This window comes from Orbicella faveolata, unplaced genomic scaffold (genome assembly GCF_042242905.1).
Source record: "Orbicella faveolata isolate gen_17 unplaced genomic scaffold, um_ofav_v1 contig_12, whole genome shotgun sequence".
NCBI classification, from domain to species: domain Eukaryota; kingdom Metazoa; phylum Cnidaria; class Anthozoa; order Scleractinia; family Merulinidae; genus Orbicella; species Orbicella faveolata.
In genome coordinates, this window is record NW_028301539.1 from 15,902,501 (window position 1) to 15,922,297 (window position 19,797).

Consider the following 19,797-nt stretch of genomic DNA (forward strand, 5'->3'; position numbering starts at 1 on the left):
TGCCTGTATATGTTTATCTAAATCATTGTTGATTTTAATCGTTTTGCGAAGTTTTGGAAGAAAGTTTAGATGTAAATGGATAATTCGCTCTCGATTTCTATGAGACGATAGTTGACGAAGCCTACGGCCTCATCAACTATCACCTCATAGAAATCTCGAGCTCATAATCTAATTTTTTAAATAGATCAACGAATCAAAGACTTTTTTCCATTAAGTTTTCTGATTTCACAAGTTGACGAAACACGTTTTGATTTCTATTGTTGATCCTTGATGATCATAGCGTTTCCTTCGAGCCTCGTAACTAGATTCTCGAGTGAAATCGAGTGTCGAATCGAAACCGTAACGCGTCATCCTATATTTGACTGAAAATGTGGCTTACTTTGTTGGGCTCTTTGCTTTGCTTTATAACTCACTATAACCTTTAATAAGGATATATATTATGCAGAAGCAGTAATTCTTTACCTGAACCTGGGTTTGAAAGCGTCAAGCGTTCCATTTCTTGCTTCGTTGTTTGTTTCCACAGTCGAGAGCCTTTCCTCGTGTTATCCCATCCGCAGAAGCCTTCACGAAACTCCAAACAGCCGACATTTACTTCAATAAAAACAGATAAGAGGGTGTTATTAGATTAGAATTAGCCCACAACGTATGATTAGGTTAGGCAAAAAGTAAGAAGAAGAGGGGAATAGAGAAATGGTGTAAGTAGATACGATCGAATGGAGGGATACAGGGATGGGGAAATGCTGGAAGGGAAGTATCTGAGTAATGGAAGAATCAAAGATTGGGGTATTGGAGGAATGGATGGCTCGATGGATTCATGGAAGTAAAGGAAAAACGCTGGAGGAATTTCAGAATGGGGGAATAGAGTTGGGGAGAAATGAAAAACCGAGGGAAATGAGGAAATTAAAAATTTAGGAATGACCGAGGGCAAAGAAATGAATGGAAAAATGGAAGATAGAGGAATGACGGGATGACGGTGTGGGGAAGGGTGGTGGAATAGCTAAGTGAAGTAATAAAGGAATCAATGAACGAATGGGATGAATTGTATAATGGAGAGTTGAAGGGATGAGGGAATGGAAAAAAGGAGAAACGAAGACATGTATTAGGAGAACGAAAATAGGGAAATAAAGGAATGGGGGAATGCGGATACGACATGAATGACGTTCTTGGCATCCAGAAATGTAAAAACGTCACCACTTACGACTGCACGTGCCAGACATTTGACCTTGTTTGTTGACTGAAGATGTTTGACACCACAAATCCTGGCTATCTACACCAGTACAGTAATTGTGTTGTTTTCCTTGGTAAACAAAAGGGAAAACGCAGCAATTTCCATCTGTTGTACTTCGTACCGGACACAATGCTCGAGTTGGTCCTAACATAAGATAGAAGTAAGAAAAAATTTAATGATGCATGGTAGATTCCATATTTTGAATGGGAAGTGCATGGTTACTAGCACGCATAAGACATAATACGGGACAAGAACAGCAGCAACTGGTCACTTTGCAGTTGGGTCATTTGCTTCCCATTTGAGAGTTAGCCCAAGAAAGGAAATCGAGAAGCACACTAAATCAGACGGGATTAGACCTGCCCCCTCCTCGTAGCTCAAACGATGGCTTAATCCAGAAGTCGTGGGGTCGAATCCTTGTAGTCCAGACGTTACAGCAGCGGTGATCTAATCCAGAGGTCACTTCCATTTCAGGGCTAGAACTCCCGAAGAAGGAAGTTATACCTGGGTTGATTCCCAGTACTCCACACTAGTTAAGAGGTTATTCTCTACTTTCCAGCTTGTAATACAGGTATATCAGTACTGCGTAGCACAATATTGCGTTGGCGATGAACATATCAGCCAATTGAACATGTCTAGGGACTGGATAGTTGATTTCAACTTTTTTTTTCAAAATTACTTCGTTTGTTTTTTTCCCTGTGGCACGCACTCCTCCTAATCAGCCCTAGCTGCCCTAAATAGTATTAAGGCGAAGAAGCATTGTTATCATAAGTATTGTTAAAAAAATTGATCATTGGATATTGCAGTTGAAGAGTCATTGGCTTAGTCATCACGGTATATGAGCCATGATATAATGCTTTACAAATATGTTAAGCGTACGCGTAATTTTTTGAAGCGTTTTCATTTTTATTTTATTTTAGTTTTCTATATTTTGGGGGCGTTTTTAATCAAAGAATTATTCCACTCGCGTTTGTTGGATATGAGATGGTTACAGTCACCTCGGCGCTAGGCGCCTCGTTGCCTATCTACCATCTCTATCCAACGCGCACTCATCTAATAGCGGAGCTTCGCAGCCCCATACTCATATAGGTAAGGAAAGGAAACCCATGAGTCGATTTTCTCATGGTTATCATAGCTAGCGGTATTTCTCGTGGGCGCGTACGCACGACGGCGACAGCGACGGCGACGGCAACGGAGTCGCGCAACATGGCGGCCATACTCCAAATAATAAGCTGACAGAGACATGCAGCCTTGGTTTACGGTGTACTTCTTTGATATTGGACATCCATGTTATGATCAATTGACACCTGTCAAAACAAGGTATCCGCCGACTAGTATCTGTGACAATATCGCGGGCTCAAGTTTATAGCTCATTTAGGTCACGTGTTTTTGTGAAGTTGACCGCTGAGCAAGTGCTGGTTTTCGATTGGATCGCAGGCTCATGTCAGGTTAACTTGTTGAAAGCAGGACAGGATTGCTCGGAAGCCGGTTAACGCTAACCCAGGATTAAAAGTTAACCGAATTATTACTTTTTCTTCTATACACATGTTTTTTGCTGCTTTTTTGTGTATATGGTGATTATTAAAACTCATTATTATATGGCTGTGTCTCACAAGGACTGGGAACTACCGAATTCACGAATTTGATCGGCTGAAATCGATATTGACCGCGGTGTAGATTTTCCCATCTAGACCGGCATCTAGACCAGTTTCATTTTGCGTTGAAAAAGTAGCAAACTAAAATACAAAAATGTTCACCGTTTTCTTTTATTTTCTTGTCAATCATTTATGGAAGTGCCAAAAAGCGTGATGACAAAAAACAAAAGTAAAGAGGTCGAGCAAATTTCGGCAGGTTTAAGTTAAGCTCATCTCCGTTTCCAAGGAAAATGTCAGTAAACCAGTTACATTAAACGAATTAAAGTTTTCTTCTTTGCCATACAATAAACATCTCGTTAACCGAGCTAAGTCGGTCTGTATGGGAGAATCTTAACCTCGGTCAAGATTCTCCCATACAGACCTCCTGCTCTAATAAGAGCTAAAAACAGAAGGCCAAACAATATACAGAAAACCTCACCGCAAAGTTACAAAGCTCAAATCAAAATTCTACCTTTTCCTGGGTTAGCTTAATTTAGCTCTGAACAACCCGGCCCAGGAGCTACGCTTTTAGGCTGGCCTTAATCTATATATTAATTGTTAGTTATACGCCAATTATTTTCAAGAGAATGAAGAGAAATAAATGGAACTTACTGTATAATTTAGAAACATCAGCTGATGAAAGCGTTCGCAAAAATACCGCGAGATCCCTTAAGGAGCCTTGAAGCAATTCACCCGTGTCTTTCTTAAAGCCAATCTCATACACTGTGTGATTAGTCAACTTAAGGTCGATATCTTGTCCTTGATAACTGGAAGTCGTATCTCCAACTTGTTTTCCATTAAAATATAGTTTTCCTTTCCGGGTTTTGCGATTCCAGGTAAACACCACATGTGTCCATACGTTTGCGCTAATTTCACTGTGAAAACAAACAAAAAAAAGTGCGTTTACAGTGAAAGTAGAAACAACCATATTATACCCAGGGTGAAAATCGTCATCGGATGACGAAACTACTGCTCAGGGCCACGGCATTTGTCTACCCCAGGGCAAGCGCTGGGCATTTGACTGTCTTGTGGTTTTTGTCTCGCATGTGGCGGATGACACAAACATGATGTTCGGTATTTATTTCACCACCTTTTGTTCAATCATTGTACGTAAATGAACTCTGCATGTCAAAATAGGTGACTGACCAATGGAAGGATAAACACACATGTGAGAAAAACGACTTAAAACATTATGGCGAATAATTATATATCACTCTTTTCAATTATGATTGTTTTCAATTTTGAGCAGCGTTGCTTCCTGCATGAGGCCGAGGTGGGGCATTTGCGTTTTTTCAAGCCCAGTGGCTACCTGATACCTGTCGTTTGATTCGTGGGGAAGGGGGAAGGGGCTATTGACTGATGCATACAAGTGATCCTGTAAACAGCTGATGGAATAATCTGAAAACGACAATTTGTTAGAGTTTTGTTTATTTAAGCATCAATCTGCTTACCTATTGCTGTTCATCCGGAGTAAAAATTGGACCTCTCCACTTCGTCTCAAAACAACATGCATCAGGCGATTATAAATAAACAGTCTAAACTGAAAGGGCGATGACCAATCTGATAGAATGTGTCCTAGCACATATTGGTCCTGAATTTTTAAGCGAATAGATATGGAAAAGTTACTCTTGCGCATATTGATTGCTGGAATCTCGGCATAACCTGCTTGGCCATCAAGGTAAAGAGAGGTGAGTCCATCTTCAGTTTTATAAAGAGCTGATCCTTGCAACCTTAAAAAATAAAGCATGACCTCATTTTATCATCCAGCTAGATTCGGAGTCACGTCAACACTTTGGTTAATAAAGTGTGTCTCAATTGGAACCTTAAATTGCTGAAAATGGTTAAATAGCTCTTTAAACAGCTCCAATTATAATAAAGGAAAAGACTGACTAAGAAAATGGCCAAAAACAATCAAAACACAATGGCAATATATTAAACAAAGCAACGCAACGATAGATCTAAATCAAGAAATATAACTTTGGGCACTTATACCGATACCTGACATCCTTGTCTGTTCCATCAAGTTTCCAGAAATAGTTAGTGTTCAAAGGATTTTTTCCATAGTCGTCACTTTTCTCTACAAAATGTTAAGCAAGCATACTTTGATACAGTTACACCTAGTTTATTGTTACACCTAGTTTATTATATCACTGTTGTTGCTTGGCCAATCCTGTTTCGATGAGTCTAAGTTACGCTTGCCATAATAATCCGCTACTGGGTCTCTTTTGAGGGAGCTACGTTAAAGAATAAATAGGCCTTTTGCAACAGTTCGTCACGGGACTAATATTTTCTAAGTTTTTAGTTGCAGCTATATGAATTTAAGGACAGAAAGGGCTTGTTTTAAACAGCCAGAATATCCATTTTCAGACTGATGCCATTTAAGGTTGAGATTTAGTGACGATTCAAATATTGCAAAAACTGAAAGGTTTTGTATGGAAGCGGGGAGCTTTGCCCTTCAGTAACCTATTCGTTTATTAAAGCTGCTGGCATATAATTGTTGGAGATAGAAACAGGGGTAAAACACTGGAAAGAGATGAAAATTTTAGGCTCTTTAACCAAATGGCAAACATTTAATGGCAGTTTGAAAACTTGCAAAATTACAAGGATATGTATGGAACGACTTGAGCGTGACTAGAGGCAAGGCGTCCTCTTACCTTACAAATCCTAATAATTTCTAACATCCATAAAAATTCTCTCTTAAAAGATCGATATATATATAAACCTGAAAAGTTGCGTGTAAGCTTATTTGTAAATGTTCTCTCCATTTCTGATGACATTTGTTATTACAAGTGGCTAAGTCTTGAAAAGCACGTCACGTGACCAGCTGTTGCAAAAGGCCTATTATTGTAATATAAACGGTTTTAATATTATTTCGTTTAATTAACAATTAGACCCGTAGCCCTTGCGGGCTACTGTTCAATAACCCATGAGGCGAAGCCGAATGGGCTATTGACCCGTGAGGGCGAAGGGTCTAATTGTTTTAGTATCACCCAATTAGTCGGACAGAAAAGGCAATAATAAAGTTAGCAAATGCAAGTTGAATAGATATTTCTTTGGGAATAAAACGAAAGAAAGCGTCACGCTCGATTGCGCCAATTTCACTACTCGAGGACTATTACTAATAGTCCTCTAGTAGCGTAGCCAATTAAAATTCAGGATTTGCATGTGTCCAGTTGTTGGGTGATACTAATAGCTGATAGCTCGATAGTTAATGGCTCTATGATTTAATCTCAACCAGTTTTCTGTTTTCTGCCTACCTTGCCAGGGAATCGTTTGACAACTTTCAGTTTGAAAAACTATGTCATCAATGGCAATGATTGCGCGTCGGGAAGATTTCCATCCTTCGAATACAACCTGATGACATAAACAAGTTCAGCAATGACCAATCTCTTTATAGGACTCAGGGAATTTACGTTGTATCGCTGCCAGGACTGAATATCTTTCAACTGGAAATTTCATTCAGATTTTAAGACTTCGATGAAACATTCTAGCGTACCTATCATGGAAACAATATGTCTCTGACATTCAAGTTTTGATAATTTTTAATTTTTAATCTATTACGTTCTATCACGTATGCCGTTCTCTTATTGGCTACCCTATTTGCTATCGATGCTGTTGTTACTGAACAGACGCAAGAAACATGAATTCTACTCGTTAAGTAGGTAGTGTGTAGCCCAGCAGAGTGCGCGGTTGTTAACAAAATAGTGGCTGCTTTGCGTTTTCAAATTGTCTGTGAAGGGCACTGAGATAAAGTTTTGAACGAGAAGTAGATTTTAGATTACTCGGTCTTGATTTCTATGCGTAGTACTTTGTATTCGTCGAGGGCATGGTCGGAATCAACCATCACGCAAAGCTCTATCACAAAGCTCTATTTAATTAGGAGTTATAAAAAACCACCTTCTTCGTTGCATTCTATTTACCTGATAGGACGTAGCTCCGACATCAATGGGTAACCGAGCGTAAGACCAGACGCCCACATTCTTTTGATATGTAGTCGAACTCCATGCCGTCCATCTTGTCTGATTAGAAATCAAAGCCACTTCGAGAAAAGTGAATCCGAAAGTACCGAGGTAATACCAAAACTGTAAACACTTCCATCCCGCTCCGGCAAAAATGGGACGACTTTTCAAATACCCGTAACATGCTGCTTGTTTGTAGCAACTCTTGAAATAAGTAAATCCTCCTAATAAATGATAACATCAAATTAAACTAATGACTTAAGGGAAAGTTGATGTAAACTGTATTAATCTGGTGATTCCATTACATTTCACAACCTTACAGCGTTGTTCTACATTTGTGTGCAACTGCACTCTTAGCTCGCGATTCAATTCAATTCAGTTATAGAGAAAAATTCACTGCCTGACGAGTGAATAACTCGTTAAATTTCACTTGAAAAACCGATCGCTAAATACCCTCTCTTTGATAGCCAATCAGACTGCGAGTTTACCTTAAGCTATGCGATTCTTATATATATGCCCACTATAAAGGGCATTTACACACATTTTATATGGTAAAGTGATGAAAATAGTAAAATGCTAAGAAATAAGTCTAAAGAGATAAAATTTATATATGAGCGCAAACAACAAGTGATCCCTTTTGTAGTAAGCGAGAATGAACACTCAACTTTTGCTTCCATGTTTTAGGTATGGCGATCATCTGTTCTACTTTATGTAAAGTCCGCATTTGGACTAACGTCCCTGTCAGATACAGTTCCATAAGGTCGTGTTTCAATAGCAACAGAACTCAAGTCGATGCCGCTACCTTGAATGAACCAGTTCTACTCAGTGGACCTGGCGTTTACTTGAACCAAGCGCATACCTTAAGCCGGCCCAAGGGAACTGAACCTGACGTAATACGGTCTTTATGCAGAAAATTCCCATTTTCTCTGTAGTTGCCTACTAATGAATGATAACATATGAATTCACATATTTGAAATGCGGAATGACAATTTAATTAGAGGAAAGACAATCGCAGTGCAATACACTTATATTCTAATTCGCTGTCCCGCTCAACCGAATATAAAACATTCATCATGTAATAAGCAACCACTTGTGGGGAGTACGTGTCAACACGAGCGCAGAGGCGGTCGTATGACTTGAATGAATACAACTGATGACAACGCAATATACCGATACCCCGCTAATGAAGCATTGTGACAAAGTGTCACATAACACCCAAAAGGAGGTTACGTAATCCATGATAAATACATAAATTAATAAGTTGTAACTAAGCCTTAAACCCGTATATATAAAAAAAAGGAATTAGGCTTGAACGGCAGCTCTTACCGACATTATTTTGCCAATCATTTCTTAAGAACAGCAATGGAGAAAACTTGCTCATCCGCCAAGCACCGCTGGCCACCCAAGTACAATGATCTAGTTCAAACAGGCATCCGGGATATTCTATAACAGGCAAAGACACGTAACGTAAACAGTCAAAATTACGAAGGCTGTTTCCTAGCAGGTTTAAATTTCAAGAGGAACGTTGTCGATAAAGGAATTTGTGGACGTCACCGTGATAAAGTCGTGACTAGAAACGATAACCGCGAAGTGATATGATATTATTTCACGGCAGCGAAATGATATCATATCACTTCACTGTTGAATTGTCCAATCAAATAGACTATAATAAATTGGTTGGGCCAATCGGGTTGCACGTTATATTTTTGTTGACGCCTGCTGAAAATATGGCGGGAAGTATTGCTTTGCAGTTTTATCATCGAAATGGCGCTTCAAGATTTGTGAATGTCTCTTTCTCAGTTCCTCGAAGAGAACAAAAACAGCTTGATATTTTTTAAGCATGTAATATGTAATAAGCCCACTAATATGTAATGGGCTCACTCGCTTGAAGACTAGCTCGTTCGCGATATGGTATTAAAAACTCGTGGATAAAAACAATATCAGGGTCTTAACGTGTAATAATCTGTATATGGCAAGTGAAAACATTCAATTTAACTAATCGGAGCGTCTACAGTTCTCGTCTGCTGTAATTTTCGCGCTTCCTCAAAATGTTTCCAGGAAATTTAATTTTTCGGTCAAATTCGCTCTCCAAACAAATATACAAACCAAAAGAAATAAAAGAAACTAACCATTTCCCTGTATGGTGTAGCATTCCTCTCCGTCTTGTAAAAAAAGATCATCGATAGCTATATCACCATGAAATCCTTTCCCAACGACACCCTCTAGAACAACCTTGAAGAGATCGTGGGGAAACAATGAAACAGTGATAATTTACGCCCAAATTTTCACAGGGATCTCAGTGGTGTTAACACTTCAATTGCAGCCGCAGACAAGAATACCTCGAACGCTTACCAAAACTCGAAACGGACACGAACACTGATTCCATCTATGTCCGTGGTTCTTGTCACCGCATCTGACGATCACGAATCGGACTTCAAAGCCATCTCAGAAAATGTTTAAGGAAATGTACAATTACTAACACACGCTAAAATTATGGACTAGATTGTCCGATAATGCCAATACATACATACATACATATTTCGTTAAAAAATTTTCTTATAATTCTCCCTCCCCCCCGCTCAATGTTGAACCTTTATAGGTAAGGACTATTTGGGCAATATGTTTTATTGCTCACAATTTAAATGGAGGGGGTGGGGGGGGGGGGGGGGGGGGAAGGGGGAGGAAAGGAAGAAATTGATTACTCGTGCGAACACATTTACCGAGAATTGTTGTTCAACCATTTTATGCGACACTCCCCGCACAGTTACTGTACCAAGAAGTGTCTCTGCGTTGTGATTCTGGTCACCATTTCCTCATTGAAGAAGATCTTATCAAAAAAAAAAAAACTATTTACGTGTTTGCCGTGTGGGAGTACGAGGAGGACAATTGGCGATTTATCTCATTTCTACTGTGACGTTAGATGGAAGGCTATTCCACAAATGTGCCCCACTGTAGCAGAAACTACGTTTCAAAAAATCGGTACGGGCCTTAGCTATGTCATAAGAAGTAAGTGATTTCTACGGAAGCGCATAAAAAGAAAAACGTACATGCGGGGTTGAACTAACAGCTAGAAATATACGAAACAATCAACAAAATGCTTTGTTTTCTGTTGATTGTACATGAGCAATTGTCTTAGGAACAATAGAATACACAATGGAAAATCACACCTTGTAACTTTTCGAACCACCTTTGTATCCAACCTGACCAAAAAGCCAATTGGCACCTTTGTCACCAGCTTGACTCCAAACAAGACTTCTTGACTCATTTGTCTGGATGAAGACATTCAAACTGCCGATATCCTGCCCTTTCATGTGATACCAAAACTGCACACATGTAGCCTTCCCAGCCGCGATTACACTACTGGTCAAGACGGCTGCTTCTCCTTCCTTCCGATCTGTTGATTCTAGGTAAATATATTTACCTGCGAAACGTAAAATTACCTTTATAAGCGTTCAGTTCACTCTAAAGTTTAATTGTCTCTCTGAATCATTCACCTTCAGGTAGAAAGGTACTGTGGTCATAGTCGGGCCCAGTGTTCTTTGTAGGCGTTGATCCTGAACCAATACTCCACCGAAGTTTAGAATCATGTTTTAACCCGCATAGGCCATCTTGAAAATCGCATTTGACTGGTAACAAAATACGAGGCACTTGGTAAGTACAGAACATCTTAAACCGAATTTGATGCACATCTCGAAATGTATGTTAAGCTATCACCGTTTACTTGTAGGCATAATAATGAAAATGCTGTAATCTTATTGGCTAAACTGTAATAAATTATCAGCCATCACTGAGCACTGTAATAAGCGTCGAGGTTTTTGTGTTTGTTCGAATTTCGGACGAAGATGTAGAAATATTATCAGAAAATTCAGTTTCAGGAAAGAAGGACTTTCACGCTTTCATCCCAAACTTTAAAGGCTCAAAATTGTTGCATGCAGGAGCTAGTGAGCACGCGTGCACAGCTGCAAGTTTCAAATGACAATTTCTAATTTGTACTTCTTTTCACTCAAAGATTAAGTTCAGTAATAAATGAGCTGAAATCATTATTTAGCTTTTTTTTTTCTACTTAAGTGTTAGTTTATTCGCTCTCGATCTCGCGACTTACTAATTGTTAAATAAACACAGTTTTAAATTAACTGACAACGTCCACGTACATCTGTTAGGTCACTAAACAATCTTAATTATATATACAGCTCATACCTCTGTTTCCATCGCATCTTGCGTCCGTTATATCAGTATGGTTGGGACTCGCACAACTTATGTTTAAGAGAGAGCAATTTGTAGAACCTGAAATACATGTATAACAATCGTCGAAAGGAATTTATAATTAGGCGCGATAAGAGGTGAAGAGTTGGTTAGATATGAGATGATTATAGCCAACAAGCGCCAGTGGAATGATTGTTTTATTAAAAACGTTCCCAAAAATATAGAAAACTAAAATAAAAAATAAATAAATAAACACGCGTATACATAACATAATTGCAGAGCATGGTATACGTGCTCTTGTAATCCATCAAATATTTTCGTTCGCGCGCAATTGGGCTAAACGCGTCACGTGACTGAATGAACTGGAGAATATCCGAGTGACATTCCCCATTTTTTTTTCAAAACTGTGCGTGTTGCGAAAAATATTTGAAGGATAATAAACACAATAGCCTCCATTTGGCGCGAAAATGTGCTCGGGTATTTATCCTTGGACATTTTATCTGTTCCTCAAGGCTCACAGTTTTCCTTGAACAACGCTCTCGGGAAACTGTTCGCTTCTCGGAACAAATAATGTCCGAAGACAAATATCCTAGCATATTTTCGCACCAGACGGAGGCTATTGTATAATTAACAATTATACCATGCCATAGAAAGTACAATCAATCAGAACACAGGAAAGCCGTTGTGTAATCAACGGTATTGTGCGTAACCTTCCCATCGTGCACTGCACTAATAGTGTTGGCCACTGTATCTTCTATGCATGGTATGAAATAGTTATGCAATACTTTATCCATGGAATATCCAACTTGTCACTTGTCCTTTCTGTTATTCACACGAAACTTTAGGCGAGCGTGTTCTACATAACACACACCACATATAGGAGGAGCACCACATGTGTGGAGGGAGCGTGACAGAGTGGTTAGTACGCCGGACTTGAAAGGTCGCGGGTTCAAGTCCCGCTCTGACCACTTGCCGGAGCTGTTTCTCGGTAAACCCCACTTGTAAATAGCCAACTGGTCTGCCCCCGCCAGTTGGAATTTTTAAGCCTATTATGTTCATTTGCAATATTTGTTTCTTTCAGTTCAAGTGGCATGCCTGAAAACTAGCTAGTTGTAAGTAAGTGCATCGACCACCATAAACATTCAACATTTAACAGCATTGAACACAGCACACACCACATATAGGTTACACATACACACCACATATAGCAGGCTCATCCGTCCCATCTTCACAGTTTCTGTTTCCATCACATGTAAACGACAATGGAACACATCCTCCTCCGGCACAAGAGAAACTATCTTCAGAGCAGCTTCTTTCTGAAAAATACAATTATATAACGTCAAGGAAGAAAAACTGACAAACATGCCCGTCTAAATACAGCTTCTGCTTACCACATCTGGACTCGTCTGTTTTATCGTCACAGTCATTTCCTGAGTCACACAGCTGGTTTACTTGAAGACATTCTCCAGTCGGACATTCAAACTGATTAGTGAAGCATTTACAGTTCTTCTCATCAGAGTTGTCAGCGCATGCATTGTCGCTGTCGCAAACCAAGTCTTTGCTCACACACTGCCCGTTATCACACTGAAAGTTATGTTTACTCTCGCATGTGAAACCTGTTAGGGATTTAAAAAGCAACAAAAAGCAACAATGCTCAGTGTTCGAAAAAAAAAAGTGTGTCAGGTTAAAACTGGAGTGAATGGCTTGGATAATTGAGATTCGTTAAGCATAATTATGTCATAATTCAGGCAAACGTGTCCCGATTAGTAAACCTTGTCAAGCCTGTACATGTAGTTTAGTCAGTAGACGTTTGATACAATAACCCTCGGGTGTACTACTAAAATCGAACCGCGAGCGTGATACAAGGAGGGGAGTTGGATGGAGCCCCTCCCTTTGGTTTTTATTGTAAAAAGGTGCGTTAATCATTTTAATAGACAGCCCTCTGCCAGCTCAACAAGACGAAATACTTTTGTTGGTCATGAAGTCATGAAGTCTGCTATCTTAGATCCGCCATCTTGGATTTTGAAAGTCAGGGAATAAAGTGAATATGGTTTCTAGAACAATGTTAAGTGACGTGCATTGACACTTGACATGTCGAAATCTCGGCTGGGAATGAATGAAAAGCTACTGAAAGTTTCAGTATCACAGAGAAGGTCAGAGTAAATCGTCTTTCCAAAATTCTGGTAGAACCTCGGGGGTAACGGTGCGGCACCAACGACTTCTTCCTTGCACGTTCGAGGGTTAAACTAATTGAGTTCGTTATAGTAATCTTTTGCACAGTGAATTAAAAACAATATTTCCTAATTTTGGCACAACGTTAATAATTAATGTTAATTTTCAATTATATATGTTATGCTACAGACTCTCTCCCCGCACCTCTGAGGACATTCAAATTTATAGAAACCGAAAGCAAGTTTTTATTTCAATGATAATTATAACAAAAAACAACGAGAAACAGTTTTTAAAAATGGCTATTTACATACAAGTTTCGTTTGAAATAGAGTGCAACTAAAGTCTACCAGTAAGGGACGACAAGCTTTTTGTGCAAACCAGGCTCCCAAAAAGAAATTCCAAAGGAAAATTTGTTGCTAACCTGGCACGCTGTGAGGTGGAAACCGTTCGCATGATTTTGTAGCAATACTGATGTCATCAACAGCTAAATTATACAAATTGGGGGAGTATTTTCCATTGGCAACCATCAAAACCTGCAAAAGAAACATAAATAATTTAGAAGCAAGACAAGCCTGACTTACACAATTTGTGCTTCTGTGGTAAAAAGGAAAACAAGGAAAATCTCTATGAAGTGGTGCTGATCTAGCAAAACAAAACTCCTATGAACTGAATTCATCGGTTGTAATATATAGATTTAGCCAAGCCTAAAAGCAGAGCTCCTAATTACAATAAATTAACATGGCTTGAGCCTGCGATCCAATCGAAAACCGATACCTAGGCAGCGGTAAAGTTAAAAAAACATGAGCCCGCGATATGGTCACGTGATAATGGTCAGCGAATACCTTGTTTTGACAGGTGTCAATTGAACATATAATGGATGCCCAATATGAAAGATGTACGCCGCAAACCCGCCCCTCCTAATCTCTAAGAGAAATGCCTTGGGAACTTAGTAGTTGCAGAGTGACATTTTACATTGATTTACATGAAGGGGGCACACGGACGTACGTACGTACGTTTGGACAATCACGTGACAACCAAAATTTGTTAGCTCGATGGGTTGCCAAATTTTCAAAGCAATAGGGCTCCGCTCGCGCGCAGGGGCTTCGCTATAAACAATCGAGATCTTCATTTAACTGAAACCTTTTTCAGTCAAGATCAGCAAATGACATCGCAAAATGTTTCAAATACGGTAGATTATCTAAAATTATTTTCCAATACCTTAAAATCCTCATTCGTAGTGAACGATACTTGACCATTTAGCCATTTGTTGCCTTGGTGCCCACTGAGACTCCAAAGTGACAAATTGAATGTCGTCATTAAAAGCACGGTTAGTGATGATCCATAGTAAGTAGGAAGCAAATAAGAGAAGGTTAAACATAAACCGACTTTCTGGTAAATGGCATTGGCGACAATCCATGGACTCTCAAGAACAGCAGGTTTGTCTTCGCCATTGGTAAGAAGCCCTATCGATGTTAAAAGAAAATGACATGTTACGACTGATCACTAGGCCATTCTGCAATAATCCTGAACGGGGTTTTATTATATGGCTTTGGCTTGTGGCCGATATAACGCGCTCTCTGATTGGCTAAGAGCGAGATATGAGCGGTCATTATGCAGCCGTAATGCCCATGGGCAGATTACGGATTATGCAAATAAGGAAGAGCCCAGCTCTGAAAATTCAAGCGCATTGAAACGATGGAAGCCGATTAAAAACAGTAAGAGAAAGTAAATTTAATTCCAAGTAGCTAAAAATTTAGGGATTTTTCCCTCATAAAACGTGTATAGAAGTCGTTTTTGACTTACCAGCCGGTAACCTTGGCAAGCACTAGTGAAAAACAATTAAAGTTTGCCGAGTCTAAGTAAGCTTAAAGCTAAATTCGCTAAGTGAAAAACACCATCGGCAGATCTGTCACGCATCCTGAGCAGAACACCACGAAGAAACTTATAAGTTATCATCTTAGTCAGCACAATTACCAAAATATTGAACTCCATCCCAGTTCTCATCAAATAGATTCCCTCGTTTTAACACAAGCAAGTGAAAATCAGCTTCCAGGATCATCAGGTGTAAACAATCGGGCGGTTTCTTTTGGCAGCGGCGTTTCTGATAACTGTAGGCAGTTTTAGACGTTCAAAAAGCTTGAAAAGTTAACCTATAAATCCCAGAGTGAAGGAGTTGAAGATATGTTGTCGAAAGCGAATGCGAAGATCGAGTTATTCTGAGCGGTGCATTCTGAAGCATTAGTATTTTCTTCCACCGAAAGACCGCTTGTTTGGACTATTTTAAAGCACTTTCTGTCTTCGCCACAAAAGTCGGAAAAACTCCCCCATCAAGTTGTAGGATCACGATACTAAAATAACTTTTTGAGGCTGTGACAATCATTTTTCCCGTCAAGAAATGTGTGTTTTTAACGGAATACGTAATACAGTGGTGAAGTTCACTTTTGCCCTGGGTTTGAGACGATGAATGAAACGGTAAACGCGCGCATCGCCGGATGTAAATTGACGATTTCCGCTCGAATATTTTTTTCTCTTTTCTTTAATTCATGAGCCATATAATAAACAACTTAAGAGTCCCTGTCCATAAAAATGGAAAATAACTCGGCAACGGTCGAAAATTCGATTTCGCTCATATTTTCATGGTAGATAGGCTTGGGCATGACAAAAACTACTGGATAGTTTTTTTGGCAAAATATCCTTTTATTTCAAAGAAATATGCAAATTACCAAATTCCGTTAAAATCGTCATTTGACGCACCATTTTATTAAACAAGTTTGAGAGCCTCGCATGCAAAACCACATCATTCTTCCGTCTTAAAAACACTCAAATATTTTTGTGCAATGTTTAAATGTGTACTGGGTTGATTTTAGGGAATGTTGCGTTGTCTTCTTGGGTGCAAAATAATGAAATTTCGAAGACATGTATTTCATTCAGTTAAAAGTACTTCGTGAATATAATTAATTTTCACTATGTGTGAAACCTTCAAATAGATTAAGCTTCCGGTGGTTGAATTGCCGAAGGATGGTCTACAGATTCCTGTAAAAATTTCTTTGGGCAAATGATTGTGAGCGACGCGACAGCTTTTCAAAGTACGTTAAAAATGCAAATATTTGACCATCCGTCGTCAAATTTCAATTTGCGGGTTAGACGTATATTTTAGCATGCGCCACATGACTTGACCTATGTTAAGTTGAAATAGACACAGAGCTGATAATTTCGAAATGTTCTAACCTCAACTGCTGTAAAAGGCAGGTCCAAAGCCGATTTTACGTGTTTCTCTCACCATTCGTCGCACGTAAAGCAGAAGTTTGCTTTTGTTTACATAACGTCTGATCTACATCGCCAACTGTCAACTTATTTAATGGTCGAATACCATGAATCTGTGACCCTCTTTCGACACATATGACCATCACTGCATCTAAGTCAAAAACGGCTAAGTCATTTGTAGATAGTTGCTTGCTTTGCACTACACCAAAATATTACGTTTAATCATCATAGTTTGAATCCTCGCTTGCAGCGGTTCCTTGTTCGTCACGCAATGCTGTCATCCCATTTTAGGGGGTAGGGGTAGGACAATTTCTATCCTAATACTAATCCTAAGGCTCCGTAAGGTTTGGAACCACTGGGAGCACACAATCGTGTTGAGTAGGAAGAGATTAAATTAAGAAATGAAAAGAATGAATAGTTTACCATTGCCCCTGTTGTTATCTTTTACTCGACCACCGCTACCTATATGCCCTGCGAAATACTGTAACGCTAAACTCATACCTAGGTCTTTTCGCGCTGTGCAATTATTTTTGGTTTACATGTAATACAGTGGACTACCCTCGGGGAAATGGGTGGTGACCACTTAATGGGGCTGCCGCTTAAATAGAGGTTGGTGTACCTTAAATATTTAATTTTTCACTATCGGGTTGTAAATTTCTTGGTGAACATGGAGTCAATTCAAGACAATCATGATAGACGTGTGTTTGAATTATCACTCGTCATGCACCTTCAATTTCAGACTCTTATCTGCTATCGCCCCTTCCAAAATAAAGTTTTTGAATTTTAGGTGGCCGCTTAATAGGGGTAAAGACAATAATGAAACCCTTATCGGAACGACCAAATGGTGACCGCGGAGGTAACTGGTCAATAGGTGTTTTATTTACAATATTTTACTGACAATAAGTTTGGACTGTATTGACAACAGTCCTCTATTTTCTGTTACAAACATACCAATGCCTCCACTAAGCAAACAAAATACGCCAAATAAAATAGCATGGCCAGGGCTATTTGCTCACGTAATTACTAATTAAATTTAGTCTGTTTTTCTCACGAATTAGACACGTTGTGATTTCCTATTTTTATTTCAGCTAGTTCTTGCTTTATTGATCTATAATTTGTTTATGACGATTTTCTTAAAATTCTAGTGAGTACAGCCACTAGCTTTATCAGCTGTTGTCTGAAACATGAGAACGTACAACAAACGTGATTTGGACCGAGGCCACGTACACTATAGAATACGATTATTTAGATATACACATATTATTACATACATGAACAAACAGATGAACAATGACTAAATTGTTTCACTTATCCTGAGAGTGCTCTACACAAAATAGATCAAAATGTGCTGCATATGCCGTGACAGCATTGCGTGACGAACAAATAACGGCTGTAAGATTGTGCTGCGCCGACACGCTTATCAGCAATGGTCAGCGATCGATCAAACGTAATATTTTGGCGCAGTGCAAAGCAAGCAGCTATCTACAAACGACTCAGCCTTTTTTGACTTAGATGCAGTGATGTTCATATGCGCAGAAAGATTGTCACAGATTCATGGTATTCGACCAATAATAGGTTGACCGTAAGCGATGTACATCGGACGTTAACCGCGTGTAAACAAAAGCAAACTTCTGCTTTGTGAACGACGAATGGTGAGAGATCGACTAGAAACACGTCAAATCGGCTTTGGACCTGCCTTTTACAACAAATAAGGTTGGAACATAATCGAAATTATCAGCTCTGTGTCTATTTCAACTTATTGTAGGTCAAGTCATGTGGCGCATGCTAAAATATATGTCTAACCCGTAAATTGAAATTTGACGACGGATGGTCAAATATTTGCGTTTTTGACGTACTTTGAAAAGCTCTCGCGTCGCTCACAATCATTTGCCCAAAGAAATTTTTACAGGAATCTGTAGACCATCCTTCTGCAATTCAACCACCAGAAGCTTAATCTATTTGAAGGTTTCACACATAGTGAAAATTAATTATATTCACGAAGTACTTTTAAGTAAATGAAATACATGTCTTCGAAGTTTAATTATTTTGCACCCAAAAAGACAACGCAACATTCCCTAAAATCAACCCAGTACACATTTAAACACTGCACAAAAATATTTGAGTGTTTTTAAGACGGAAGAATGATGTGGTTTTACATGCGAGGCTCTTAAACTTGCTTAATAAAATGGTGCGTCAAATGACGATTTTAATGGAATTTGGTAATTTGCATATTTCTTTGAAATAAAAGGATATTTTGCCAAAAAAACTATCCAGTAGTTTTTGTCATGCCTTAGTCTATCTACCATAAGAATATGAGCGAAATCGAATTTTCGACCCTTGCCGCGAAATCAAGAATTTGTCTGATTCTTACAGGCAGGCACTCTTAATAACCTCGACCGTTCGGTCGTTACGGGAAAATCTCAAACCTCGGCCTACCGTATTGACCTCGGTATCGCTCGGTCAATACGGCGAGGCCTCAGTTTGAGATTTTCCCGTAACGACCCCACTCTCGGTTATTAAGTAGTTATTATTAACCCTTTTCCTCACTTTTGGTATCAAGCTGTCATGTTGTCCTAGATTTGTTTCATGTTACTGAATACAGCTATTTACTTAAGATTACATCTGCAAGGCATTAAAAGTATCAGAATTATCTATGCATACCTCTACCAAGGGATGATTCAACTGCCAGTTTCCATCCTTGATCGTTATTACTCCAAGAACACAAATTGGAAGTGAAGTTGCATCCTTCGATCTCGACAGCTAAAACAAAGTAATGAAATCTTCTAATGCACAGTGAAGTGCACCGAAGTGGAGGTGCACCGAAGTGGAGGTGAATAGTGGTGGATATTTACCTCGCCGCTTCGCGGCTCGGTAAATATCCACCACTTTCACCGGCACTGAGGTGAATAATTGTTTCAGTATATACCACACAAGCTGAATAACTAGCGGACCAAAGGGTAACTTTATTTGTGACAATATACCGAATAATGGTAGGACAAAAATTCGCGCGCTCGGAGGTGCACAGTACTTGGCTAATCACCTCTGAGTAGCCAATCAGCGTGCGCGAAAAGTACTATTCACTTGTGTGGTATATACTAAAAGCTAATACTTTATACAAGAAAAGCGATTGAAAGGAAAAAAGGCAGCAAAATCCACGGAAAGATATTTAACCGAAACAATTTCGTTCCGAAAGCGAAAACACCTGTATATCTTTGGTATAAAATGACACCTCAGCAAAATTTGTAGCCTAACATTTGACTCTTTTCCTTTTATCATGGCTTCAGTGAGCTTTAGTAAATTCTGAGCAATGTAATTGAAGTGCATCGATTGCGACGGCTGT

General features: G+C 39.2%; 1 protein-coding gene across 1 annotated transcript in view; it reads right to left on the reverse strand.

Annotated features, from left to right (window-relative positions):
- Positions 1-19,797, reverse strand: part of LOC110045286 (uncharacterized) — a 62,997-nt gene that overhangs the window by 24,395 nt on the left and 18,805 nt on the right. Inside the window, exons 15-31 of the mRNA XM_089282538.1 lie at positions 19,119-19,217; positions 14,412-14,656; positions 13,615-13,726; positions 12,413-12,637; positions 12,221-12,337; positions 11,016-11,102; positions 10,313-10,444; positions 9,986-10,239; positions 8,948-9,050; positions 8,145-8,261; positions 6,780-7,042; positions 6,117-6,213; positions 4,858-4,936; positions 4,311-4,589; positions 3,472-3,734; positions 1,199-1,372; positions 463-591 (exon numbers count right to left, since the gene is read on the reverse strand). Of these exons, the coding sequence (XP_089138664.1) occupies positions 463-591; positions 1,199-1,372; positions 3,472-3,734; positions 4,311-4,589; positions 4,858-4,936; positions 6,117-6,213; positions 6,780-7,042; positions 8,145-8,261; positions 8,948-9,050; positions 9,986-10,239; positions 10,313-10,444; positions 11,016-11,102; positions 12,221-12,337; positions 12,413-12,637; positions 13,615-13,726; positions 14,412-14,656; positions 19,119-19,217 (2,775 nt within the window). The remainder of the gene's footprint in view (positions 1-462; positions 592-1,198; positions 1,373-3,471; positions 3,735-4,310; positions 4,590-4,857; positions 4,937-6,116; positions 6,214-6,779; positions 7,043-8,144; positions 8,262-8,947; positions 9,051-9,985; positions 10,240-10,312; positions 10,445-11,015; positions 11,103-12,220; positions 12,338-12,412; positions 12,638-13,614; positions 13,727-14,411; positions 14,657-19,118; positions 19,218-19,797) is intronic.